The following is a 27311-nucleotide window of genomic DNA, read 5'->3' as shown; positions in this document are numbered from 1 at the left end:
GCCGCGGGGACGCGGGACACGCCGGCCTCGCGCCTCGGTCCCATCGGAGCGCCCCCGCTGCCCATCGCGACCCCCGGCGCTGCGGGAGCCGACGGAAAATCGCGGCGCGCTCCGCACCGCCTGCCGAGCGTAAGTGTGAGGGCGGGGGTAATGCGGGGGCCGGGCTGTGCTGCTGACTGCGGGATGGAGGTGCCGGAGGAGGAAAGTTTTCCCGGCGCTGCGAGCAGCGCGGAACCCCAGGCGGCAAGGTGATGCCGCGGGAGCCGCAGCCACGCCGGGGGTGGCGGGAACTGGGTCTCCGTGAGGCCGCGGTTGCGGGGAAGGGGGAGCGGAGCTCGCCGCGGGGGTTCCCCGGGACTCTCGCTGTGCGGCCGGCGGGAGCCGGAGGCCGAGGGCCGCCGCTGTCCGCCCGGCGGGCAGCGCACCTGTGTGGCCGGCGGGGCCGCTCGGGGGGCGCCGTCCCCGGCCCTCCCCCCGCCTGTCCCCGGCGGGAGGGCCCGCGGGCCGCCCGCCCCTCGGGGCCGCTCTCCCGCCCTGCGCGGCCGCGGCCCCTGGCCTCTCGCCGGGGCGGGACGGGCGCGATTTCGGGCAGAGACTGAAGTGCCATCGGATCCCGGCGGGATACAGTGCCCGACCAAGCCGAGGTGGCAAGTATAGCGGGCTCGCTCGGTAGTTGGCAGGGCAGGAGCTGGCGGCCGGGCCGTGCTCCTCCCGGAGCGGATCGGCAAGCGCCACGGCCCCCGTTTAACTCCTGGTGAAGTCTAGGATTAAATCGGCTCCTGAAGCCTGCCCCGCGCATTGTCACGTCACCTTAGCACCACTTGGCCGCCATGCAGGCGAAGGTAAAACGTGGGACAGCGCGGCAGCGAAGTGTGGAGTTAGAAATAACCTTTCCTTTGCTAGATGTCTTTTGTTGGTGTTCTTTTTTTTTTTTTTTTTTTAGGGTTTTTGTTTGGTTGGTTTTTAATTTTTTTGTTTATTTATTTTTTTAACCGAAATGGGAGTAGGAGTTACTTGCCTCGGACGGCTGTCAGGTGAGTGCCTGGCACAGCGAGGGGAGCCCTGGCAAAGGAAGGCTTAGCAAGGCGAGCCTGCGCTGGGAGAGCACAGCACCTCTCTGGAGCTCGGGAGAAAGACCTAGTGCAGAATAGCTTAAGTGGTCATTCAGGAGTTACATTAAAAAATACCTTAAAGATGTTCTGTGCACTTCCCTTTTGCTTCAGGTACTGTACATGCGTGGTCCAGTTTTATTCACTTCCTCGCCTTTGAGAATTCAGGAAGTGTCACTGTTTGTGGAACTGAACTCTGAAGGTTTAATTGTTGGGAAAAGCTGAATTTGAGTAGCTGATAGGAGAGCTCTGAAGACTTGACTTCATTTAAACTAATATTCATAAATATACATTACCTGTATTGAAAAGAAAGACTTGCATGTCTTCTGACTAGTGACTTTCCATCAAATACTTTTAAGATACCGGTGTGATAATCACATGAGCAGCTGGTGCTTGTGGGAGATGACTTATATCTGGATTTGATAATCTCACTTGACCCAGAAGACACTTATTTCAAATTAGCTTTTTTCACAGCTTTCACCTTGTATTTTTAGGAATTTATTGTTACTACCGAGTATTGTAATATAAAAAACCCAAAGCTGACTTGAGTAGCCTTTTTTTTACAAGCAGGCAAATGTTTCTGGGTTGGTTTTTTTTTCCCTGTTATAGCTGTGGTACGGATCACAAGAGACACTGGGGGTAAGGGCGAGGGGGTGGAGGCAGGCAAGAATGCTAAATGGTCTTTCCCTGTCCTAAGAATCCAAGCAAAACTTCCTCCAAGTTGCAGAGCTGCGAGGGAGCCCTTAGGTACTGTGAACATTTGACCCAGTCACCATCTGTTTAGCCAAAAGAGAAGCCTTCATATAAATAAAGATGTGTGAGTGAGATGAGTTGAAGACTCAGTGATAATAAAGATGTTATACAATCACCAAATTACCTGTATTTGCACTTATTCAGTATGAAGAAGTAAGGAACTGATAATATCGGCATAAAACACCTTGCTGTGTAGGTGGTGTACTAGCCAGTTTTTACCCCGTGTTCATTATTAAACTCCAGCCTTGGAACCCCACAGCATTCATTGGTGTTGCTGTGGTACTCATCCACCTATTTTGCTGTAACATTCTCACATTTGATAATATTAGATGTCCCACCCATGGTGTATAAATAACTGATGCAAGGTATCAAAGAGAAGAAAGAGTATTTGAACCCACAGCTTTGAAGGATAACAAGTGTTGAAGTTATTCTACTGCATGAAATCTAGACAAGTTGTGCTATTCCTCTGCTTCAGCTTCACTTATTCAGCTTTTTATGTGGGTGCTTCAAAAATAAAAGTAGTAAATTCGTGGCAAATCAGATTCTGAAGTGAAGTCTGAGTGCATATGAAAACAGGGATGTGTTAGGCTTAGAAAAATATTCTTGGGTGCTGTGAGTGACATTGGTGCTCAGCTATGGAGCAGTATTGAGCGTGAGTGAGCCACTGTCCAGAAGCAGCCCCAAGCTTTAGAAATCCTTCCTGCAATTCTCATCCCCCAGCTCTCTCAGGGAAGAAGGTGCTTCTGCCAGGCTGGGTGCTGCCTCTGATGTCATGAGGCCAGAGCTCTGTTTAGCTACTGGCATAAATACAGTAATAAACCACCTGGTCTAAGGGAAGGTTTCAGCAAATCCTCCTGACCTGTGGTGTCTTAAAATCTCCTGCTCCCTCATGTTAAGAGAGCCTGTTTGTAAATAGGGCAGGTCCCCTGCATCAGGACAGTGTTTTTATTCACACCCAATGAACAAACACCTCCACCCACTGTTGTTTTAAAAGACTCCAGCTGCTCATGAATATAGGGTCAGGGAGGGCCGCCTAAATGTTTCTCTGTGCTTTCTCCCCAGCGCAGCCAGCAGAGCTGTTTCCTGTTCTTTGTTTCAAGGCTGGGGTTTGCGTCACACATTCCAAGTGGCATATGTGGTGCTCTTTCCTGTTTCAGGCTGTTTTCTGGCAGTTCGGTAGCCTGCCCAGGCCCCTTGTCACTGCCCCTCAACTCCCAATCCCCACCCGATGAGTTATCATCTCTCTACACACTCGGGATTGCTTAAGATGCCTGTGTTATGTCATAACGAGGGTTCCAAGTTAACCTTTAACACGCCCCTTCCACTCCAGTGCGCTTCTGGGGGTGAACTGGAGTTCTGAGCTCTGTTCGCTGAAAACTTGAACTCAGGTCTCCAGAAAGTTGTGAGCCAGTTTTCTGCTCTCACTTGCTCATCAGCTGATCTGGAATAGCTCCATTAAAGTCACAGAGTAGCACTGATGTATAAAGGGTGTATGTGAGAAGAAAGACCACTTCTGTAGGCTTGTAGTTATGAGAAGGTTTTGACTTCAGCCCTTGCTCAACCTGAACGGCTCACTATGAGCACTTTGTATTTCCAAATCTCAAAAGAAGTTAGTATTTTCCCTTTATGCAGGCTAGAAGGTTCATTGTCTTCCAGATGTAATACAGAAAATGAGGCACTGGTGTCTAACTTTTCTTTGACATTAATAAGTACTGCTGTCCCACATTTTACATTTTTGAAGGCATAAAAGTAATTGTTTTACTCCTGTTTTTATATTTATCTTTCCCCCTCACCCTGTTGCAGGCAGACATAGTGAGAAATTGAGAGGAAATTGAGAAAAACATAAATCTTTCTGTTACTTTGACAGAAGAGCTAATGGGCCAGAGCTCACTGAAATAGAGAGAAAAACTTGCATTAACTTCAGTGTGCCCTGGATGAAAATGCAAGATATTTATTCTTCTGTGTTTCTTATGGCCTGGAATATGCATGGTTACTGTACACACAGAATTACTTCCACCCTTTCATTTTTCTCTTTTTTTTCCCCTCCAGTCATTTTTAAAGTAGTCTTTTAGTTCCTGCTCTTGCTCTTCTGGATGCTACAAGTTAGCTGTTTGAGATCACTGAAGGTATCTTTAGGAAGTATCTAAGTACACACTTTAAACTTCTTTCAGAGCTTAATTGTATGTGAAAAAAAAATTTATTGGACTGTGTGCACATAATTAACAGCAAACTGTTCTTTGTCTGTTCAGAAATCCAGATAAAAAGAAGTATTTGGCTGCACCGTTTTTGGTAAGTTGTTTATTGATTATTTTAATGTGTTGCTCTCAGCTGCTTTTATTTTGTTGTTATTTCTGTTTGTTTTAGAATACCATGGACGAGTTTACCCATTAGCACACAATTATATATTTTAATTCTTGTACTGTTAATTTGCCCAAGATTTCAAACAGTTAATCTTTTTTTCCCAATGACAGAGGAAAAGAGTTGCATTTAACTGTGTTTAATATTGGAAACTGCTGTATAATAAATGCAGTAAATTTTGTGGTTCACACCTTTTTGTAGCCAGAAGTTCTGTAAAATAGGGGACTGAGGTTGAAATTATAATAATTTTTGTAAACCAACTTTTAAATATTAATTAACACCGCTAACAGGTCTTTTAGAGTTCTTTTATGCTGTCAGCGTTCAATCTTTGTGTTTTCATTCCGAGGCTAGTTGCTTCCAATCCAGAATATGAAGTTTGGCAGAGCTGGTTTTAGGAGAGCTTTAACTCTTCCCTGTGAAGCAGTCACTTGATGCCAAAGCTTCCTTTGAGGGTTTTGTAGCTGTAGGTGATATCTCCCAGGGGAAGAAAGTGTAAGTGTAGATCAGCCAAATGGAAAGACAAAGCTCCAACAGGTTTTAAATAGTAAACTAACTCAGAAGGGAAAAACCCTCCCACCAAACGCATGGTCTGTCTGTCATGCAGTCCATGTGTGTTACCAACCAACCAGCTTGATCCATGAAGACATGACAGAGTTTCCACTTTTTCTTTTAAGAGTCTAAGTTACTTTGATCACTGTCACATTTGTACTCACTACACTGTCCAGCTCTTTTTCCTGGTAGTTTCGGGGGTTTTTTTTATTTCTGTAGGTTCATAGATGTTCATCACCATTTGCCCTGTATTTGGATTCTTGTTCAAATTATCATTTAGGCTGTTATTCTTAAATGCATACTTCCCTTTTCTAGGATTAGATTTTATTTTCTTTGCCATGCTATGCTATAAAAATGTTGAATCTCTTTTTCACGTTTCCTGAAATAGCAGAACCCTTCTCATAAGAGAACAGTATTTTCTATCATTTTCCCCTCACAATTAAAAGGTTTAATATTTCTCTTTTCAAATTATCTTAAAAATTAACCTCTTAAGAAAAACACAACAAGAAAAGCGAAGCTCAGTTTGGAAGGGAAAGATTATCATACCATTCCACATACTTCATTTGTTTTCAAAAGTCTGATCTTTTATCCTTACTAGACTGTTTCTCCTTCTAAGAAGTAGCTTGAGACAGGAAACCAGACAGCAGTCTGCCTGATAAGGGAGAATATTGTCTAATGGAGGTGCCTCAAGAGGTTCTCCTCTTAGATTCACTGAGTATACAACTGAAGATTGAACAGACTTTACATGGGCTCAATTTTTCCTTGGTAAAGAAGGTATTTCCTTAACAAGCACTTCAAGAACATTTTTTCCCGAGATTTTTACATACAAGAATGCCATTTCCAGACACATGGCTTCAAAAAGCCTGCAACAGTATTAGCAGAAATTTAATTGAAATACTAATTGGTCAGCTACATGTCAGAGCAGTTCCAGGTCAAAAAAGGTGACATCAACAAAGTTATGATGCACAAGTTGTACAAACCACAAGTTTTTCAGCCTGCTTGCAGTCCTGAAAGGAGGAAGATGAAAGATTTTCAAGTCTTTGCTAAGAAACAAATGGAGTTTGAAATACTCAATACCAGAATTCTGTAGAAATGCTCTTTTTCTTAATGCCTATCAATAAAACTTCAAGGAGAAAATTTTTGCCTAGGTACCATTTTCTTTTACAAAATATTCTAACTTTTTCAACAATTATTATTGTTACCCAGTGGAAATCCAGCAAATAGACACAGAAAGCTGTTGATCAGTAGAACATTTTCTTGGCATGCTGGTTCTTCCTGATTCTCCTTCTGCTCTGTTCCTCATGGTCTGGCTGCTCTGGTCTCTTCCCACAGCACCACATCTGGACCTTTGGTGCTTTGGCTGAGTCTGACTGCTGGGCTGAGCTGGAGAGCTTCTTTGTCTGCTGCTATTTTGGGGTCAAGTGCAGTTAAGCACTTGCTTACTTCCCATTAAAGTTAATGGAACATTAGAAACACTTTTTTGCTGACTGAGGTCTTGATGAGCAACTGGTACAGTAAAGTGCAAATACCTTATGAGCTCTGGAAATCAGCTTTTTTACCTTCTCCGGGGAATGTTTGTCTCAGAAACTGGTTCCTCTCTGTCAAACTCTTTGGAAGTTCCACTGAAGACAGCTTTTCACCTGGGTTGAGAAAACCTCCCTTCCCTTTTGGATTTCATCAGTGGAGAATCCTCTGATACTGTTGTTTCTCCCTTGTATCAGAGGAAGTTTGGCTTGAGGTTCACAGAAATCATAGGTTCAGAGCAACAGGTCTGAGTCCCAGAGTGCTTGGACCGAAGAGCTTTTGCAATGTGATAATGTTTGCTGCTGGATTCAAGCAGTGCTGCAGGAGCTGCAGTTCCTTGCAGAGGGCACTCATGCAGTGCTAATTTAGCACATACCATTACATTTTTCTGTAATTATACTGACAATAACAATCATACCTTGAAGCTTCTAGACAAAAACTTGCTGTGCATGGGGCAGCATTTCTTTGTTTCCTCCGGGCACAAAGATTGAGGAAATAACCTGGTATATGTTCTCAGGCAGAGTGAAAAGGGTCAGAGTGTATGGTCTGCACCCCCTGTCTGCAGCAAAAGTCAGTCATGGGCTGCTCTTCCAGGTATTTCATGAGAGCACAGGCTTTATATTAGAACAAACCTTTGTTGTTGGACGTGCACAGTCAAAACTGGTCCTCCACCCTTTCCTTTCATAACAGGTCTGCAGAGTTGGTGGACCTTGAAGGTAGATGTGCAGGGTTGCTGGGAGTAGCTGCACTGGCAGTTGCCCTTTTGCAGCTGCTCTGCAGTGCAGATGTGAAGTCTGAGTGCATTCTTTAACCACTTTGCACATTTCATCCAGGGTAAATAATCCATATTGTCAGAATACACGTTTAAGTACTTTCAGCTTTCATTTAATCTTAATTATGTCTCTGAACCAATAAACCGTACACCTGTCAGGAAGTTAATATTGACAAGTGTTCAATCCTGACAAGGTGATGAGCTCTAATGATAATTAACTTCCCTCCTGGAATGGATGCCTTGCTGTATACTGGATCTTAAGGACAGAATTTGTGTTGTTTCTGGCTTGCTGTCCTCACTGGACTTCAGATAGGGGAATACTGAGGGACTTTGCCTGGACTTTACCTTGCACCTGTCCCTATTTGCATACAAAACCCAGTTGCTTCATTTGTCTTTCTGAAGTACAGGGTGTGAGCAAAATCTTATCAAAAGCCAGGTCCTGTTTGGACAAGTTGGACTGACTTGGCAGATATCCACTGGGTGGAGTGAATGGGAGGAGGCAAGAAAGTAAAACTGGGTGGCTTGTTAGCAGAAAAAAAGAGGGAGAGCAAAAAAAAAAGAGGGTGGAATGTTTGCTTACCAGATTGCAGTTAATTATTTAGTTTCAGATTACATTCATATTAAATTCTTTTACCTTGCATGAGAAAACCCTTTAATGCAAAATAGTTTACCTAATAAAGTCAAAGACAGAAGTTCTTATTTTTAATACATTTAACATGAATATGTTGTTGTCACCTCACCAGTTTTTCCTGAGCACCTCAGGAATGAGGGATGGTATTTTGATTTTCCAGAAATTATTTGTATATACTAAACAGTTTGCAGGCCTTCATACAAGTAGATTCTGAAATCACTCTGTAAATTAGAACCCAACTGTTTTTTCATTCCTCTGTAATAGAAACAGATAAGACTATTGACCTTCCCTATTGCCCCCTTCTCAAATGTTTAGGAGAGAAAGACTGAGAAGTTTTGAGTTAATAGGCATGATTTTACAAATATACTGGGGAAAACTACCTGCTTCTTAGTAGTACCATTCTTTATTTGTGTGTGAGTGTACATGCACATATTTGCTCACGAATGTGGTCCAAGCTATCAATTTGGAGCATTATTTTTAAATACAAAGAGGAGTCTTTAGTGAGTTTATTTACAGCCTTAGAAATACATCATTTTGAGCTAAATTTTAAATGCCAGATCCAAAGCTGACTTGTATTGACACTGTAGCAATCCTACAGGACCAAGTGTTGCATCTCAATTAATTTTCTGTTCTTGAAAATTGTGACTATAAAATAGGAAAAAGAAACCTGCTTAAGAGTAACATGATAAAGTGCTTGATTCCTGTACTCTGGTGCAGCATAGTAAATTTACATAAAAGTAAAGTTTTCCTCTGCTGTTCTTAGATGACTGCACTTGGGAAAGATTGAGAATTACTTTTCACTTTTGTTCAGGGTAGTACACTTCCTGTTGTCTATGTCAGTTTAATTCCTGCACAGTGATTTAGAGCTATCACAGGAAACACTGAAATCTGTAGCATGACACGTGAAATGTGTATCAAGTGTCTTTTCACACACTTTCTTGGAGCAAAAGGTTAGAATGAGTAATTCTTGAACTGAAGAAAATACAGTTTTAGAGTTACAAAAATTACACAAAGGATGAGCATCATTGCATTCACTTAGAACAACCAACCTTCCTTCCTTCCTTCCTTCCTTCCTTCCTTCCTTCCTTCCTTCCTTCCTTCCTTCCTTCCTTCCTTCCTTCCTTCCTTCCTTCCTTCCTTCCTTCCTTCCTTCCTTCCTTCCTTCCTTCCTTCCTTCCTTCCTTCCTTCCTTCCTTCCTTCCTTCCTTCCTTCCTTCCTTCCTTCCTTCCTTCCTTCCTTCCTTCCTTCCTTCCTTCCTTCCTTCCTTCCTTCCTTCCTTCCTTCCTTCCTTCCTTCCTTCCTTCCTTCCTTCCTTCCTTCCTTCCTTCCTTCCTTCCTTCCTTCCTTCCTTCCTTCCTTCCTTCCTTCCTTCCTTCCTTCCTCCCTCTATTTCTCTTCTTTCTTTTGTTTCTTCCTTCACTAAAGTACAAATTGGTGTGTTACTTTATCTATGCACATAGAAGCTAAAAATCAAAAGTTTCTGGAAACCTGAAAGGAATTAGTTCCAAATTCCTATATAGGAGCTCTGAGTGGCTCCATTTTACTGTAAACTTTTTTCATGCCTAAAAGCACTTCTCTGTTTTCACAGTGCAGATGAATGTGTGACAATATGGGTGATGCAGAGATATGTGGATATATTTCTGGGAAGTCAGTATTCTGAAACATTAGTTCTAGCTATGTGACTTGTTGAAACCTGAGAAAGATAACTAGGTAACAGTTATCTAAATGATAACCATTCAAAGAAAATAGTAAAATTAAGAACCTTCTCACGAACATGCTTAAGGTATTTACGGAATTACCACAACTTTCAGCACCTAGTGCTGTCTTACACCACTGCTCCCAAACTAAAACTACATACTGAACTGGAAATTTCATTTAGCTGCATCATTTGTTTCACTTGCGATTCGTTTTTGTCAGGCCTTCAACTTTTATAAGGTGAATTATGAAGATACTATAATTTACTCTGAGACTTGTTTGTTTCCATTATTCAAAGCGCACACTCTTGTAATGTATTTCCAAAAGTCTTTAAACTTTATGTACCTGAATAACTAATGGTAGACTTGTAACAACTCATGCTGTCTCTCTTAACAAATTTTGATCTATAAACACATGTTAACTGCAGAATTGTTCATTAGCATAGGCCTATTAGAATTGTTTTAATTTGAGCAGGTACATCTTTAAGTGTTCATTTACATTTCTGGGAGAATTTCCCAGCCACAGGTACGAATGTGTTGGTGAGCCTTCAGCCTGTCCTGCTGAAGGGGGTGAATTGCCGGTGCTGGAGTCTGGCTGTATTCGCTCCTTTCCAGTGCCATCTACCGGCCGCATTGAATTTGTGTCATTTGCTTCTGTCCTCGCTCCTGAACCAGGTCGTGCCGCCCCCAGGCAGGGCTGTTGAGTCTGCGGGGTACGGTCAGAACTTGCTCCTTGGACATCAGTCATATAATGTATAACTCGAGTGATTTATAAACAACCTGGCAACATCTCAATGTCATTGTGAGCAAATTCCCTTTGCTCCCCCTTAGTTTCATTGTGTACCCTTATGCTTTACCCAGAATGGGTATCTCCTTTCCCTCCCAGTATCTTTCCAAGATGACCATGGCAAATGTGTAGTATGAGAGCTATGACATGCTTTATGCTAAATACTTTTATTTCAGGTATTTAGGGATTGGCCAAGTAAGGTTGAACACTGTAGGAAAAAAACCCTGAAATTTCACAGAATGCAAGCAGGTTTTTTAAACTGCTTTTATTTTGCGCTGTTAGCACAGAGTTGTTGAATTGTCAGTAAATCTATTATCTTAATAATAACTAATATCTAATAACTGATTTATTATCTTGATAATAACTAATATCTAGTAACTGGTGCATTTTCTCTGTTAAGTCATTGTAGCATGTTGAATGTAGTCCAAGTTAGTCTTGAATTTTGATCCTTTTTTTTGGCATTGATATCAGTGTCACTGTATGTGATCTATTGAGTGTTTCTGTTAGGACTCTTAGGAAAGAGAGATCCTTTCCAGAATCAGTTCACTTGTATAAACAAGATTATTCTGAGGTTGTAATGCTGATGAGAAATGTGTGGTCTAAACTCTGATGTGTTAAAACACTTGACAGCTAATGAAAGTGAAAATTCTGTGGTCTTGGTGTGCTGACATGCACAACAAAATTCAATTTGCCTTTCATTTAAAGTGAACAGATGTCCCTTTGTTTCAGTAGTAATTTGGAAAGAAAAATCTTGCAATAAATTCAAAGATTTAAAAATCTCTGTTAGAGATGGATAAATATTCACATTAATCTGACAAACTAGTAAATTCTCTACAATTCAGAAAGTTGATTTGGGTATTTCCCATGGCTTTCTAATACCTTGTCTTTCCCCAGCAGGACAGAACCTCAGAGGCATCAGAACAGGTGAATAAAAAAGATGCTAATGTTTGACCCAGTCCCTATCAAGCAAGAAGCCATGGAGCCTGTTTCAGTGGTAAGACTTTTCAAATATATTAGCCCTAAAGATGACTCTCTAGTTTTTCCACCTTTAAATTCATAATGAGATGTAATTAAGATTTGGACTAGGTTAGGAAAGCATGTGAAGCTCTATTTTGCTCTTAGTGCAATCAGATTCACATTCTAGGAGAACTTTCTGTAGTTTATTAATTTATTGCCTTAACCTGAGCAGTTGCCTATGAGAGGAGGGAGCGTCCCTGTGTTCCTGAGCCAGTGCTCTGTAAATATCATCTCTGTGGCTCATGCTGCTCATGGAGGTGGGCTCAAATTAATTTGCCACGCTTCATGGTGAAGTGGCAATGGCCTGTGGTTTCAGTGTTACACCCTTAACTAAGTTAACAGCTTCTTGCTGTGCCTTTTCTTGTTTTTCTCTTGGTTGTGGTAACAGGTGCCTGTGGCTAGCTCTGCTCTAAACAGCAGGAAATCAATCCTACAAAAACCCAAACCAACCCAGCTTTTTGCTGGGTAAACTGGTTGCACTGCTTTACCAAGTGAACAAATGAGAACTAGGACGGCGGGGAAAAAGGGGAAGAGGAGACATTCCTCTTACTTACACTTTTTACTTCTTTAAAATGGGTTAATTTTCCATGAACTCAGAGAATAGGGTCATCTCAGAGAAGAGTCTGATACACAACAGCAGTGGGACATGTAGGTGGGAGCAGTACAGTGAGAATTGTGATGATATAGGCTGAAAGGAAAGGCTTTGACCTTGCTCCCTCCTCACCAGCTTTGTGTCTCCTTTGCGTGACTGAAGAATTGTGTGGTCTTAGAATGATTTGGAACCTTTGGATCAGCTCACTGAATAGTCAGAATTGCTAACTCACCAAAAATACTCATTTTTTGGTCAGATCGGGAAGCTGATCTGACTCATTGTGTGCAGCTGCTCAGTGTTAGAGCAAGGGGAGAGAGGAGCATGAGAGAACCTCCCCTCTCAGCTTTTAGCCTGCAATAACAGATTAAGTGTAACATGAAGCCACACTCCTAGAAAGGCCAATCCATTAAAAGGGTGAAGTCAGTGTACATAACTCAGAGTGCATTAAACTTGTGCTCTGAATGGCATCTTTCAGTGAAAATATTGTTTCCTGTTTTATTTAAAATAAAGAGTAATTTTCATAAATTTAAATGCATTTCTAAGCAGTCTGATTTCTTCAGGGCTATTAACAGCACTTCTGGGAGTTAAGTTTATATGCATTTTAAAATTACAGTTTGACTTTTGTGGGCTGTATTTGCTGAAGAGTAATGATAGAAAAATAACTGCCACTGAAAGTACAACAAATTCCAAATTTGGGTCAAGAAAGAATTTTAGTATTAGCCAGCCTGTCACTTTAATTACAGTTACAGTAATTAAGATTAGTGGTGATTATCTGCTATAATCTAAGATTATTAATGGTGTCTGTTGAAATCAGAAAAGAGGCCACTTTTACAGAAGTGTCATTGCTGTCTTTTGGGTCACCTTTTGTGCACATCTGCCTTCATCTCCCAAAGAATGTTCTGCAATGGTTTGGGGCTCTGCACAAGACACACAAATGCCCCAAACAGTTGTGTGCTTCTGCCAGATGGGCAAGGTCAATCCCTCAAAAAGCTCACCAGCAGAGGAGCGAGCAATCTTTCCCAGACCAGCAGCTGAAGGAAAAACTGCTGTGGGAAAAACAACGGAGTGTTTCTGAGCCAAGTGCATTTTGAGGCTGGAGTTCCACATATTGGTTATTCTGTACCATATCCTTCTCCCAGTGATGTGGTGCTTTCCATGGCATGTGGCATTGGACCTTTGGAGTCTTCTCATAAGTCAGTGTAATCACTCTGACCAGCTGTCAGAGACTACTCAGAGTATTTTACCACATCTGTACGTTTTTCTTTTTGCCATTGCACGAGGGGAAAAAAAGCAGAAAAGAAAAAGCAGAAAGTCCAGAGGAAAGTATGGTTTCTGAGTGAAGTTTGCCTCACTGGACACTACTTTGTTTTCCCTCAGGCTGAGGACCATGTGTGTTTCAGCTTCTGTACACACAGAGGCTGCTTAGCCCAAAACCCTTGAGCCCCCCAGCCCTTCTTGGTCTTGTGGCTTCCTTGGAGCCCTGGTGCCACCACAGAAACTGCTCTGGAGACACCTCTAAAGGGAGGTATTGTGATATGGAGAGAAAATGAGAAAGTGAGTTAGTTTTCCTGAACACCTTTTGAGGAGATGGAATGAGAGAGAAATTGTGAGTGTGATGTTGTGAGGTGCTGAGCAGAACAGACTGGGCAAACATAACTAGGAAATCTGCAATCAGGATTATTTGTGTTGCATCTTTCATTCTGATAGAATCATTAGAGGCCAAATTAAATTAAGCCTCTTGGGAATATCTCACTCTTCTCTCTGAATGTAGGTGTACTCTTTACACTGTAGGTGTGAAGTCTTTGTGTCTCTAAAACATCATAGTAGTTGGAGGGGTAGGAGGAAATTAGTAATGGTTTTGACACCACTGTATTTCAGGGTGTGTGGCTGAAAGGATTAACTATATTCTCAGGTGACTGAAGCTTGCACCCACACTATTTCATCACTCTACCAACAGCTCATGCCATTTATTGAAATGAATTATTGAACATATATTATGATAGTTCCTAATGAGCTACTGACGAAGTCATCCAAGTCCTACCTACAGGACTACTTATTTGCTGTGAGGACTTTTTAAAGGAATTTTTAAACATTTGGACCAGTTACCATGTGGTGAAACAAGTTCCTTTTTTGTTTGAATTGGAATAAACAGTTTTTCTCCAGTCTCCAGCAGCATTTCTACCCTTTTGCAGGCTGTGCACCAGAATCAATCACAATCGTCATCACTCCCCCATCGAAGAATACAGAAGCTCTGTGAGCATCCAGACAGTTATTCCTCGAATTCCCACCAGGTGTTTTCAGGATAAGGATACACCTAGGGATGCTTGTTCTTTAATAGACTCATTGGCCAAAAGCATTCCTGGAGATTTACATTTGACAAGCTTTTTCCTTTTTAGCATTCTTGCAATGGAAGAGAAGTTCATAGGCAGTGACATTGTGATCATCCCTGACAAACCTGCAGCACTGTAAATGCACTGATGCTTAGTGGTGGAATGGTAACAGTTCATTAAAGCTGGGTGAACTCTCTACTGTAAACCAATAACAGGAGTTTTAACAGAAGTATTTAATGTTCCTTACCTGTTAAATTTTTTTGGGTATGCCCATAATTTGATCCGATTTAATAGATACCAAATGCTGTTAAATATTAAATTATATCAATATATAGTGCTCTCCATCACTTAGAATGCTGATAATTTCATAGCTTGGCTCAGCAGTTCTGGCAAGTCTACAGACAGTACTTCTTGCAATAATGGCATTTAATAAAATTCTGATGAACCAATTACCATCAAAGATGAATGCTTCTATAGATGGAATTTGTAAGAATCGTCATAAAGAGAATATATGACTTGCAGAGATTTTAATGTAATATTTACTGACGAAGATTAATCACCGTTTTGTGTGCTGCTTTATTTGAATGTTTTATGGACTGAGGGACTCAGCTTTGTTGTTCTATCACAGTGCTACGAATGCAGGAGGAAAATTTAATATTTTTTAAACTCAGTGTTTCAAACAGTAACTGAAAAGAAGAAAATTATATTTGTGTAATTTTGCAAAAATACCTCCCATTACCATTGACATTTAAAATGAACCAAGTGTTTCCTCGTAGGGAAGGCAGAGGTAGGAAACCAGGAAGATGTATTGACAGAAGTGTTCACCCCAGGAAGAAAAATAATTGAAATGTTATTGAAATATTTTTATAAAAATACAATGGTTTTATGCTTCTCATGTTTCACTTTATACCATTTTGAACATTTATAATCCCACTCATCAAAATACTTTTGGTGCCAAGGAAGTAATTAGTTTTTTTTATTAGTTTACTTACCTAAAATCCAAAGATAGCATTTTATTTCAAAAAATTGACAACACAACTAAAAAATTAGGTGCATTGCATTTTCTGTGTCTCACTTTTGTGTTAGAGCATCACATCAGTTTCCATTGTGAGTTAGCTGTTAGTAAACAACATCAGTTTTTAACAGTTTTTAAATACAGTATTGGTCTGGATATTTGTTTAATAATACTGCACTCTAATGCTAATACTTCTTGGTTTACAAAAATCACTAGATTATGTGTGTTTTACCATACATATGTACATACATACATATCTATATATAAATATATAAATTATTACTAAATTGTGGAGATCGTCACATAGTCAAGATTTGCTTTGGAGTTTATATTGTAATGGGAACTGCTAGCTGCTAACAGGAATATTCTTCCAGCACACCAAATGTTTATCCTTGTACTCATTTTCCAAAATTACACTGGCTTGTTAACTGCTTTATATCTCAAAAAATCATTTAGAAAGGTTTAGATTTTACCTTTTGCACTTTTGAGTTACTCATCCATTACTTATATAGTTCAGCTGAGTATTTTGTATTGATTGTAGGGTTCAAATTCATAATTTCCTTCCTTAGTGGTGACTGTTTTTCAATTACTTTAGCAGTTGATTGGGACCCATTACTTGCAATTCTAAGCCCAGCTGAGCTCTCCTGTTTCTAGAATTGATGATCCTCAGCATAGTTATATGCTTGGCATAGCAGATTATCTCCCAGGTCAGTTAAGAAATGTGCAGGCATGAATATATGACAGGCAATTTTAAAGGGAGAAAAGTAGTTGAATAAGCCTTGAAGATTTGTTTTCATAATCTGTCTTACTTGCTTCTGAAACAGTTAGTGAATCAGAACTGAACTTCCTGTGAGGGGAATCTGAGGCTTTATTTAATTCCATTTTATTTAGAAACTACATCAAAGTGCTTTCTTGAAACTTTTTAATTTTGCCTGTTTTATTGGCTGCCTTTCTTTTTCAGCAGTAGCTGCTTCTATGTGTTGATTTATTATTTGATGTTCTGTATTTCTTTTCCACTCCTTCTGACAGTCATACCCATCCAATTACATGGACCAAATGAAGCCAAACAAATACGGCGTCATTTATTCTACACCAAGTATGTTGCACAATAAATTCTACTCCAGCCCTGAAGGACTATCAAATGGGATCCAGATGGAGCCAGTAGACCTCACGGTAAATAAACGGAGCTCGCCGCCTTCAACTGGAAGTTCTCCTTCCCCACTAAAATTTCAGACTGTGCACAGGAGAAGTTCACCTGGATTGACTCTGTCCTCCCCCAGCTCACCTCTCAGTAAATTCACACCGTCACCCCCAGGAGTGCAGCCTCTTTCCATGCCAATAACAATCCCTCCTGTAATGGCCGCTGCTCTCTCACGCCATGGACTCAGGAGCCCTGGGATACTCCCGGTTATTCAGCCTGTTGTGGTCCAGCCAGTTCCTTTCATGTATGCTCCCCATCTCCAGCAGCCCATCATGGTGTCCACAGTTCTCCCAGATGATATGGAAACTCCAAGTAGCATGCAAGGTTGGTGTTGTCAGAATTGCTTTTTATGCTGCCTGATCTCCACAAAATAAGACAAATATCTATCCAAGCACTTGGTTTCTGTGGGTTGTTGATATTTTAGGAAGTGGAAAGTAATTTCTGTTCTTCCAGAATAAACAGGCATAGAATTTGTTGTGTAAATATTTTACCAGACTTACCAAGGTCATAGGATCACAGAATCAATTAGGTTGAAAAGACCTCTGAGATCATAGAGTCCAAGCTGTGACCCAACACCACCTTTCCAACCAGACCATGGCACTGAGTGACACAGCCAGTCTTTCCTTAAGAACCTCCAGGGACAGTGACTCCACTACCTCCCTGGGCTGCCCATTCCAATGTTTAATCACCCTTTCTGGGAAGAAATTCTTCCTCATGTCCAAACTAAACCTCCGCTGGTGCACCTTGAAGCCATTTCCTCTTGTCCTTTCAGGCAGTTGCAGAGAGTGATGAGGTCTCCTCTGAGCCTCATTTTCTCCAGGATAAACAATCCCAGCTCCCTCAGCTGCTCCTCACAGGCCTTGTTCTCCAGACCCTTCACCAGCTCCATTACTCTTGTTTGTATCTACATAAACTATTGATCTACTGAGATTTGGACTGATAATAACATCAGACTGATGAAAATTAATAGAAATGTTTTGAGTCATAGTTATCAGGAGATAACTAAAACTGAAAGATTTTGTATTTAATTGTCACAGTAAATGTAGAACTGATGGATTTGTTTTAACTATAGGGGTTTTTTTGTATATTATTTATTTCCATAACTCTTCATAATTTTTATGTGTTGCCTTCCCTCTCCTCCCTTCTGCCGTACAGTGCCTGTCATTGAGTCTTACGAGAAGCCCACTCTGAAGAAAACAATCAAAGTAGAGCCAGGAAGTGAACCATCAAAGACTGACTTCTATCCTGAACAAATGTCACCTCCAATGATGACCTCATTGTCTCCTCAGCAAGTAATGTTGCAAGAGTAAGTAGCTAACAGTGGTCCCAAGATCAGCAGAGCAATGGAAAGCAGCTCACTACAGCAGTTAGCAGTTCTGAGGAGTGGGAAAGATTGTGGCTGTGCTTTGGAATGTGTAATAAAACACACATTCATCCCTCCCACCACTGCCACTGTGAAACGTGATTTCAACTTTCTTTTCCCCCTTCTTCAGCAGTACAGGAGTTGATATATATTTATACCTTGCAATAGATACGCAAGGTGTAATATATATATATATATATTTCTATCATGCATTTCTAAAGTGATGACAGGTTACAATTCCACAATTTACTGAAAGTAGGACTCCCAATAAGCCAGTGATAACCTACTTATGTAAAACCAGCAGCAAAATTGAAAGAAGCTTAAAAGACAGTTCATACTGGTATCTCTATTCATGTTACTTGAAATACCTTTCTTTAAAATGAGTGTTGTGACTTTTTCTTCTTGGAGGACTTCTTTGTCTTTTCAAAAATTTTGCCTGCTTGGTGGGAAGAACCTCTTCAGCCTTACAAGTCCTATGCATATAAGTGAAATTGCATTTTTACCTGAGGCCTTTGTTTTGTGGGTGATTTTTTGGCACCTCAAGTACTGAAGTTACTGAAGGCACCTTCAATACTGAAGTTTCTGAAGCTTTCTTCCCTCATAGCCACTTTTTCCATCCCAGTATTAACTCATTGTGCTGGCATAGCTGTTACTGGGTGAACTGCATGAACTGGGTCACAGATCTAATGGGTTTTAAAAGAGTGCTGTTTGCAGAAGAAAGGACAAGGACCAGAAGAATAAATTAGGTCTGGGGCATAAACCTTTTAATTGAAAACATTAAAAAAATTCTCAGTTCTCCTCTCATGAGGAGCCATGGGCACCCTTCCATTTCCTGTTTTTCTGGGGAAAATCCTGTCAGCTTACTAAAACCATGGAATGACCTAGAGCCAGGCTCATCCTTCAGCAGGCAGTGCCCTGGGTAGGCAGGCAGGCTGCCAGTGTGGCTCTGGCAGGAGCTGAAGGTGGGAGCTGAGCAGGGCTCACAGCACAGAACCTCACACTCCATTTCTGCACTTCCCTCTTGCTCACTGTCATCCCTGAGGTGGTTGTGTTTGACCTCACCTCACAGAGTAAGGGAAAGAGGGCTTCAAGTCACATACCCAGTGTGAGTTGGTTCGGAGAGAGAAAGAAAAGCATGGGATGGATGGGTGGTCTCGTGTATTTCCTCCAGAACGCTGCCTCGTCCTCCTGCAGAGGGCCCCGGGGTTCAAAAGCACACCACAGCACCAGGGCTGGCTGCATTCCACAGCAGCCTTCTTGTGGGCACCCCTCCTTGTCTTCACACAGTCTGGATGCACCTCCTGGACTGCAAGCTCTTGGCAATTGGCTGCCAGCAAGCTGTTATAAATGATATGCTGTTTCTTTTAAATCACCTTATACATGTTTATTACATAAAATAGTAAACATGCATGTTCACTAGTTAGTAACTTACCTTCCATAATGGACACACAAGGGAGTCATGTCCTTATGTAGCTGGAACTAACTGCTGCTAGGTCAGGACTATCAAATGGTTCAGTTTATTTTTTGTCTTTGTTAAGTCTCTTTAACAAGAGCAAACCAGTAAGTGCTGTTCCTGGCTGGTACCACACCCTTCCTCCAGGGCTGAGACTTCTGCAGGCTTGTCACCTGCATTAGTGATTTGCATTATTTATTTCCCAATGGGTGTAGTTTCCCCAGCAAACCCATCCACTGAGCAAAGAATATAAAATTTGGTATCATATGTAGATAGCTTGTTACAGAAAACATTTGTATGTCCATGTTTCCTAAGCATCAGCTCTGCTTGCCCATGTAGAGTGTGATGTTCATTCTGTCCTTGCATTGTAACAGCTTAAATTGCATTGTAGCTGTCCTGTGGAACTCTAGTTCTTGCTCCTGGAGCCAGCCCTTTCAAGTTCACATTCTGCTGTGTCCAAAACAAATTTATAAACTGCATTTATCATTAAAAAAATTACATAGACAACTCACACAAGTTAAAAGATGAGATACTTAAACCTTTATTTTTAAAGAATGTTTTTGTCTCACAGCTTTATGAGCTATAGTTAAGCATTGAATTTTTTATCACTATTCTTTGGTTCCAGTTGCCCAGAGTGTAGTGTTCAGACACCTAAGTTATATTAAATGGGCATAGAAAAACCTTTAGTCTCACTGAAGTGACTTATTTAAAACTTTTTAAGTGACTTGTTTTGCTTTAGTGTTAGCTTTTGGCAGTATATCTATCTATATCTGGATATCTATATCTGTCTGTCTATAAAAATAATGTTGGTGACAGTTCTGGGGGGATGGTGGGACTTTCTAGTATGTCTGATTGTCGATGTAACTGCAGTTATTTCTGAAATCAAATTTGAGGTAATAGTATAAGGAGCCTCATAAACATATTGTCATGCAAGTTTCAAAGTCTAACTCACGCTGTCAACATAGTGTGGTCTGTGGTAAAGAAGAAAAAGCTGTTGAAGTTTTAACATAATTTTTAGAAGGTACTCTTACCTATTGAATAGTGCCAAATGGTACATACATGAACTTACATCTAGTTGTGGAAGAGGGAACGAAAGAATTAGGGCTGTGCTTTTATTATTGGCACTTACTTCATATTTACCTCTGACACCACCCTGACCATTTTTTAAAACTGCCACACCCTATATGATTATTGATAACATTCTGTTGTCTTGCCAGCCTCCTCTCCCATAAGGGGAAAAGGAGACATTCTCAGTGCTTTTTCCAGGCACTTGCAGATTGAAAACCTAAATCACAAATGGTGTATGGCCAATATCCTTTTTCTCCCTTTTCCCAGATGTTACCATGTCCAGGACTAGCCTCCACACATAATAATTTAGACCAAGTCTGTTTGCTGTCCTAAGCCTGAGCTTTTCCAAAAAGACTGGTATGCAACTGCACTGAAACTGAGCATTGCTTTGGAGAGCTGTTTCTTTGGAAGCTAGAAGCCTGCCTTCTTATTTAAGAGTGTGTGTGTCTCTGTCTAACATCACCATCTGGGGTTTCCTGCCATTATAATATTTTTAGCTAGACTTAATGTGTACTTGAAGAATACATCACCCAACAGTCATAGAACCACCCAAGAAAGATAATTTGGTTCCCAGTTTCCAGCTCCTAGCTCTTAAGAAAAGAATCAGTAACAGAATTCAAGTTTTCACACATCGGTTATCCGCATCCTGCTGCTGTGGGGTCATAGAAAAATCTTTTCTTCTTAAGCCACGCACAAGATTCTCTGTCTTCAGCACATGCCCTTTATTTTGCTGAGGGAAGTAGGAATTCGGTGTTTCTGAAAATTAGGCCCTCAAGGAACTTGGAGTAAGTAACCAATAGAACCCAGTATTACAAAACATGAGTTGATTGGTAAAAACACGTGAAATACATTAACTTAGAAAAGACAGGAGTTTCTAGAAGGTTCCTTTCTGTTGCATGGGGGAGCTGGCTTTGCAACAAGGAATGCTAATATCTGCACATTATAATCTACACGTACTTTTTTGACAAAAATGAGTTTTTTAAGATTGATGTGGAAGAAAGAATCTAGGTTGTCCTCAGTCCTACAGTAGGGGTGTCATTCAACAGTCAAAGACTGCTTTTAAGAAGCCTGTATGTTTTCGCACACGTGAACATTTATGGGTTTGTTTACAGCAGAAGTCCACATTTAGTTCATATATGTCTTACCTGCACTGTACCTGTGGGCTTCTAAAGTGAAAAATTGTGTTTAAGAAGGTGGAGGGACAACTTCAGACATCCTGTGGGTGTGCCACACAGGCTAAGCTCTACTTTTAGGAATTGACGTCAGTGGTACAGGGAGGCCGCACCCTGCTGCCAGCACCAAACAGGAAATTCTTAATTACATTCTAAAGGAGTGGCTGGAACAATAAAGATTGAGTTCTGCTTTGAAACCCTAAAGATACAATTTCTTTAATAATATGGAATAGCTGTTTCCAATTACAATCAAATTAGTTGTATTTGAAGGGGAAAAAGTAGTGAACAAATGCAAGAGAAGTTCACTCAGGGTTAAGAATTTGGGTTTGACTGAAAAACACAAAGTTGAATGGGGTTTTTCCTCTGAAAGTTTTAAAAAGGAGCTAGGAAGTAGTAAAAATGGCTACATCATGCCACAAAGTGAGTAAACATTTAAAAATATTACTGCTAAAATACACAAAATTTGCTAAACCCTGTTGAATTTTTCGACATGCATGTAATGTTGTTCTTTCTGCCAAGAGACAGAGTGGTAGTGAATAAAAGGCTCTGTTATGAATCATATTAGCTGAGGTTTGCTGTGCTAAATGTTTTTGATTTTAACATTAATTTAACTTTGCAGGAATCACCCTTCGGTTATAGTTCAGCCAGGAAAGAGACCTTTACCTGTGGAATCCCCAGACACACAACGAAAACGCAGAATACATCGATGTGATTATGAAGGCTGCAACAAGGTCTACACTAAAAGCTCCCACCTGAAAGCTCACCGAAGAACCCATACAGGTCAGAGCATAGCTGTGCTTCTCTTTCATCAAGTCTGTGGTAAAATAGTAGGCTGAGCTTTTTACTTCTGCTAATGGCCAGGTGACCTCAGGTGTAAATAACAAAATGACAGAAGGTAGATCTGGCATTGTTGTGGAAATAATTATAGGCTGAGAAAAAGACAGAGGATGTAGTAGGAAAAACCTACAACAAGAGACTGTAAGCCAGAACAAGTTCAGAGTGCATGCTGATGTGTGTTACATTCACTGGCTCTTCACTCATTTTGTGTTCAGTTGCTTGCAGTTTACTCAATCTGCACACCCTGCAAACACCAAATCAGTTCAAATTGCTCTGGCTCACCTATGACATCACTGTTAAATTTGACTGTAATTTCTATGGGAGTAGCCCATTTGCAGAAATTTGGACAGTGTGCCAAATGCAAACACATCTGCTCTGTGGAGATGCTAACCACTGGTGCAGTGATGCTTTTTATCTGAATGAGTATTCAGTAAACATATCCCCATCTTTGCTCTCCACAGAAATGTTCATCTTTGCGTGCTGAATGACTATATATACATCCAAGGTTTTTACAAGGGTACCTCTTTTAGGAAAAATGGAGCCCAGTTCATCTCTGTTGCGCATCAAGCCAGCCATTTACCTGTTGGGCAATACAGAGGTGTTAAAGGAGGAGGATGACATTAGTAATGATAGAGAAAGAGTTTAAGTTGAGGTACTTGCAACCATGATGCCAGTCATTTACACTGCAATAAATTTTAGAAATCACAATATTTCTGCCTGTTGTGCTTTATGGTAGCACAGTCCTTTCCCCCAGCAAGCTAGAAAATGAGATCTTGATTTTGAAAATATTTGAAGAAATGCTTAAACCTTCATCCTTCTGGGTGTCATAAAACAAGTGCTAATATGGCAGAGAGAGGAATAGAGAGACAATAAAAAAATAAGTTGTGGCAGGTAGCAATTTTTGGTCAGTTAACTTTGACTACACAGTTTCTAGCACAGAGTACTCTTCAGCTTTGAGCTGTTTGGAGGCTTTTTGAGTAAGCATTGAAGTACTTACTGAAATTTGGCAAGGCAGTAGAATGAATCTATCAGATTTATGTGTGAACTTAATGTGATCAGAACCGATGCGTTCACATCTTAAATCCTCACTTCTGTGTTTCCTTTTCCAGGAGAAAAACCGTACAAATGCACTTGGGAGGGGTGCACGTGGAAGTTTGCTCGTTCTGATGAACTGACGCGGCATTTCCGCAAGCACACAGGAATCAAACCCTTCCAGTGTCCAGACTGTGACCGCAGCTTTTCTCGCTCGGACCATCTCGCTCTTCACAGGAAACGCCACATGCTAGTCTGAATGTCTTCTCTCCCTGACTCCTGCCACACTTTTTTGTTTTTTACACATGCATTTTAATTTGGATTCAGCTGGTCTGGATCTCTGAGTTTATACCATTAAAAGCTTACGTATGGTCAGTAACAGATGTTATCTAACCCTTCTATGTCCTTGCCACGGGTCAGACCTAAAGAATGTGAACACTTCTTTTTTTTCTTCTGGGGATGCTAAGCAAACCCTTTCTGCATTCAGTATGTTTATTGTATTTCATTTGTGAATAAGGGAATTTTTAAACTAACAGCTTTTGTTGGTTTCTTCATATAATCAACCCAGCATATACTGATAAAATAGTAAATGTTATTGAATATCCAAAATGCTAGTCCTTGCCAGAGACTATTATTTATGTGCCCCGTAAGGGATACACTCTCATTTTATGCTCAACAATGCAATGAATGGACTTTACCAGCTGTGTTGATTTCTGCAGTGTGGTTCATACAACAGTTTTAGGAAGACACCTGATTTAGAAATCCCCTCTGCCCAAACAGTGAGTAATACTGAGGAAATAAATCTAAACAGTGTAATTGCTTTACAGAAAGATTGAGTCATAGTATCATTTACCCCAGTCAAGAAGAAAAATGGGCAGGAATTGGTCCGTACACAATACTGTGCATCTAAACCAATGCCATCTGTCATCTGTATAATAGTGTAGTATATATCCTTGTTTTTCTTGCATAATGCCCCAGTGGATTTGTTAAAGGAAGACTTTGTGTGACTCTGTATGTCTGGTTTCTGTGCAAGTGTATGGATGGAACGGCTTGAAGCTGAGTCAGGGGTTTACCATCAGGAAGTTCTTCACCCAGAGGGTGGTTGGGCACTGGAACAGGCTTCCCAGGGAAGTGGTCACAGCACCAAGCCTGTCTGAGTTAAGCATCTGGACAATGCTCTCAGGCACATGGTGTAACTTTTGGGGTGTCCTCTGCAGGGCCAGGAGTTGGACTCGATGATCCTGATGGGTCCCTTCCAACTCAGCGTATTCTATGATTCTGTGAGTCTATGATACTCGCCTGTGATTTGGCATTAAATGACATTAATGGAAACCTACTGCACCTCATTTCAGGGATATAGATTATCCCCCTGCAATCATGCCCCTGCATTTCTTCTAAATAATTTTTTTGTCCTTGCCGTACTTCAGAAAATAGCAATCATTAAGTCAAAAATGCTCTGAACTGTACTGTGTGAGTACCACTGTAATACACTACAGTATTTAAAATTATTGATCCACAATATTTTTATGAGAAGATGGCGTCAGATATGAAGTACTTCTGATGATAAATTGAGTCATGTATCTGTTTTGGATAAAAGCACATACCAAATCATCCAGTTCTGGTTTGTGACTCTGGTAGTCTCTCCATGGAAGGTACAACAGCTTCCCTGTGGATGTGTCTATTGCATTAAAACCATGCCCATTAGCAAACAGAACTACATAGCTAAAAGAAACTGAATTCAAGCAATCTGCAGTTGCCCCTAGAAATGTTCCTGTCTTGGATCCTCTGAAAGGAAGGTTTCTGGCTGGCAGACTTTGTGGCACTGCAAGGAAACAGGATGTATTTCTCTACACACACGCACAAGCACATTCCCCTTCCTTGCCTTATGTAAGGTAACCACCATTCCCTGTACGTTAAACATACTGAAGTCAGCTTTTCCTTTCTTTTGGAAAAACCCAGTGAACAATGGAGGTGTGGGGGGAGGAAGAGTTTGGTAGAACCCTGCAGGAGACAGGTGGAGTGTCCATCTGCAGGTGGGAAGTTTGAGCTTGTGGAGCAGGTAGGCTGTGCTTCTATAAGCAATGGAGCCCAATGCCAAACAGTCTTGGAGATGCAAGAGTGTGAGTGCAAGGAGCCTTTATTTGGTGATAGGACTTCACCAGCTGTTCTGCTGACATCCACATGCCTGTGGAATTAGAGGAGAGGTTTGTACTTCCTGTAGAAAAATGCTCTGACAGCAATTGCTCTGTTCCAGCTCCACACATCCTCACCACCTCGGCAGGGCTGCATCTCGTGTCCTACAGCTCTCCCTCATCTGCTCACGTGTGGCGCTGAAACACCCGGCACATGAATTGGCCTTTTTTCTTTCTTGGTAGGGCAGATTGTTTGTGACATTGAGAAACTTGTGGGAAAGAGACTGATATTAATGAGCAACTGTTCCAGCATGTGGACTTCCTACTTTTCATTTTTTTGGTAGCAGAATTTGCTCTTGGTTTTATTGGCAATTTTGTGACTCCAGGCCCATCACTGGCTGGGAGGTTGTGTGGAGGGAGCCCTGTGGCATCAGTCACAAGTCTACAGACATTTAGTACCCTGGGATGAAAACAATTCTCTGTTCTGTTGATGAGGGGCAAAACAGATACTAGAAAATAAGCACCTTAATGGCAACTGGTCCCATTTCTACCTTAAAAATGAAAATTTATAAAATTCAGGATGTTTAAGGAGCATTTCTTTCTAATGCTCTGTTTCTCTTTTGAGGTTTACATAAAATGTTTTCATTAGTATGTTTTTTAATATTTTTTAAATCAGTACCTTGAAAGCAGAACTTTTTTGTAACTAAGAGTTACTTCAGATGATTTAGTCTGGGTTATTTGCCGTGTTAATTCATTAGCTTATGTACCTTTTTCCTGAAAGTATTTCTACACTAATGATGGGGTCTAATATAGTGGAGATTGAGCAGAACTTTCAAATTTCATCCATGTGTCTTGTGAATTAGGACAACTGAAATTTCAAGATTAAATATAAGTATTTGAGATTATTACATGATAATGCCTTCCTTATAGGATTTTTCAGTTGTGTCTGTGGTGTCTTTGTGGGATGTATAAAAGGTCACAAACAAATACACTTATAGCTGAATGTGAATTCACATCTTAACCAGCTCATGGAGTAATTTTAGCAAACTTTGATTTGAAGGATACCTTGCAACTTTGAAATGTACTCAATTAAACACTTTGCAAAACCAGTCATTCCATCTATGCCCTAAAGAAAAGCCAGTTTAGACAAAATCCTAATCCTGGAGAATGAGTATATTTAAACCCCCCCCACTTTCTCTGTAACAGTATTGCACTGTGCAGTGTGTAACAGGTAATACTGTTTTACTAAAATGTGTCTGTTTAAGCTATTTGATTATAATAAATTACTAGTTTGTAGTACAATTGCAAGAAACTAAGCAGGTATGAATGTGTGGGGTTTATTTAAATGTACACATGGCATTTTGCAGTGATACTTCTAATGCCACATCTTGTTCAAATATGTTGTCTCTGCCAAGGTTAGCAACATGATGAATACAAATCCTTCCTAAAAATTTACAAAGCATTTTACATCTCTTAAGAGGGCTAGACCATTTTTCATTATATTTTACAGATATTAGCACTTAATGTACTTTAGAGGGTCAAAATAATCTTTTTGCTTAGCATCTCTCACCTGCAAATAGAGCAAGGACTTTTATTTACTTTGATACTTCTATAAACTATGCAGAATTTTTAAAATAAAATGTAATATATTTTATAAGCTAATAAGACAAAATGGCTAATTAAAGGTTTCTAGCGTGCATTACTATAACTTGCAAATATGGAGACATTTTGGTAATCTTTTCTTACTAAAGATGTGAATGTTTAATGTACTTTCACTGTTTCTACTTTGGTAGTCCAATGGGAAGTCAGTAATGACATTTTGTCATGTCAAACTGTGAACATAAAAAATTTGTACTGTACAGTCCTCATACTATATTTAGTATATTTAGTATATTTAGTGCACAGTGCATATGTACTATAC

The 27311-nt window shown here is 40.6% G+C and overlaps 1 protein-coding gene across 2 annotated transcripts; it reads left to right on the top strand.

Annotated features, from left to right (window-relative positions):
- The first annotated feature begins 21 nt into the window (after positions 1 to 21).
- KLF3 (KLF transcription factor 3) lies at positions 22 to 27311 on the top strand. 2 transcript variants are annotated; one of them, XM_058024275.1, is made up of 7 exons: positions 22 to 129; positions 4112 to 4155; positions 11081 to 11172; positions 16162 to 16657; positions 17489 to 17639; positions 22009 to 22169; positions 23336 to 27311. In XM_058024275.1, the coding sequence occupies exons 3-7, from the start codon at positions 11116 to 11118 to the stop codon at positions 23515 to 23517; spliced, it is 1047 nt and encodes a 348-aa protein (XP_057880258.1). In that variant the 5' UTR covers positions 22 to 129; positions 4112 to 4155; positions 11081 to 11115; the 3' UTR covers positions 23518 to 27311. The 2 variants fall into 2 exon arrangements, with proteins under 2 accessions (XP_057880258.1, XP_057880259.1); XM_058024276.1 differs by lacking the exon at positions 22 to 129 and adding an exon at positions 210 to 248.

The sequence above is a fragment of the Melospiza georgiana genome, chromosome 5 (assembly GCF_028018845.1).
Source record: "Melospiza georgiana isolate bMelGeo1 chromosome 5, bMelGeo1.pri, whole genome shotgun sequence".
NCBI lineage: Eukaryota > Metazoa > Chordata > Aves > Passeriformes > Passerellidae > Melospiza > Melospiza georgiana.
Note: the sequence above shows the minus strand (reverse complement) of the source record. Positions and strands in the feature narration are given on the sequence as shown.

Coding starts and splice junctions, on each gene's coding strand:
- KLF3 (XM_058024275.1), top strand. CDS start 11,116: ATGCTAATGTTTGACCCAGTCCCTATCAAGCAAGAAGCCATGGAGCCT. Junction 16,658..17,488: donor AACTCCAAGTAGCATGCAAG/GTTGGTGTTGTC, acceptor TCTGCCGTACAG/TGCCTGTCATTGAGTCTTAC. Junction 22,170..23,335: donor TCACCGAAGAACCCATACAG/GTCAGAGCATAG, acceptor TTCCTTTTCCAG/GAGAAAAACCGTACAAATGC.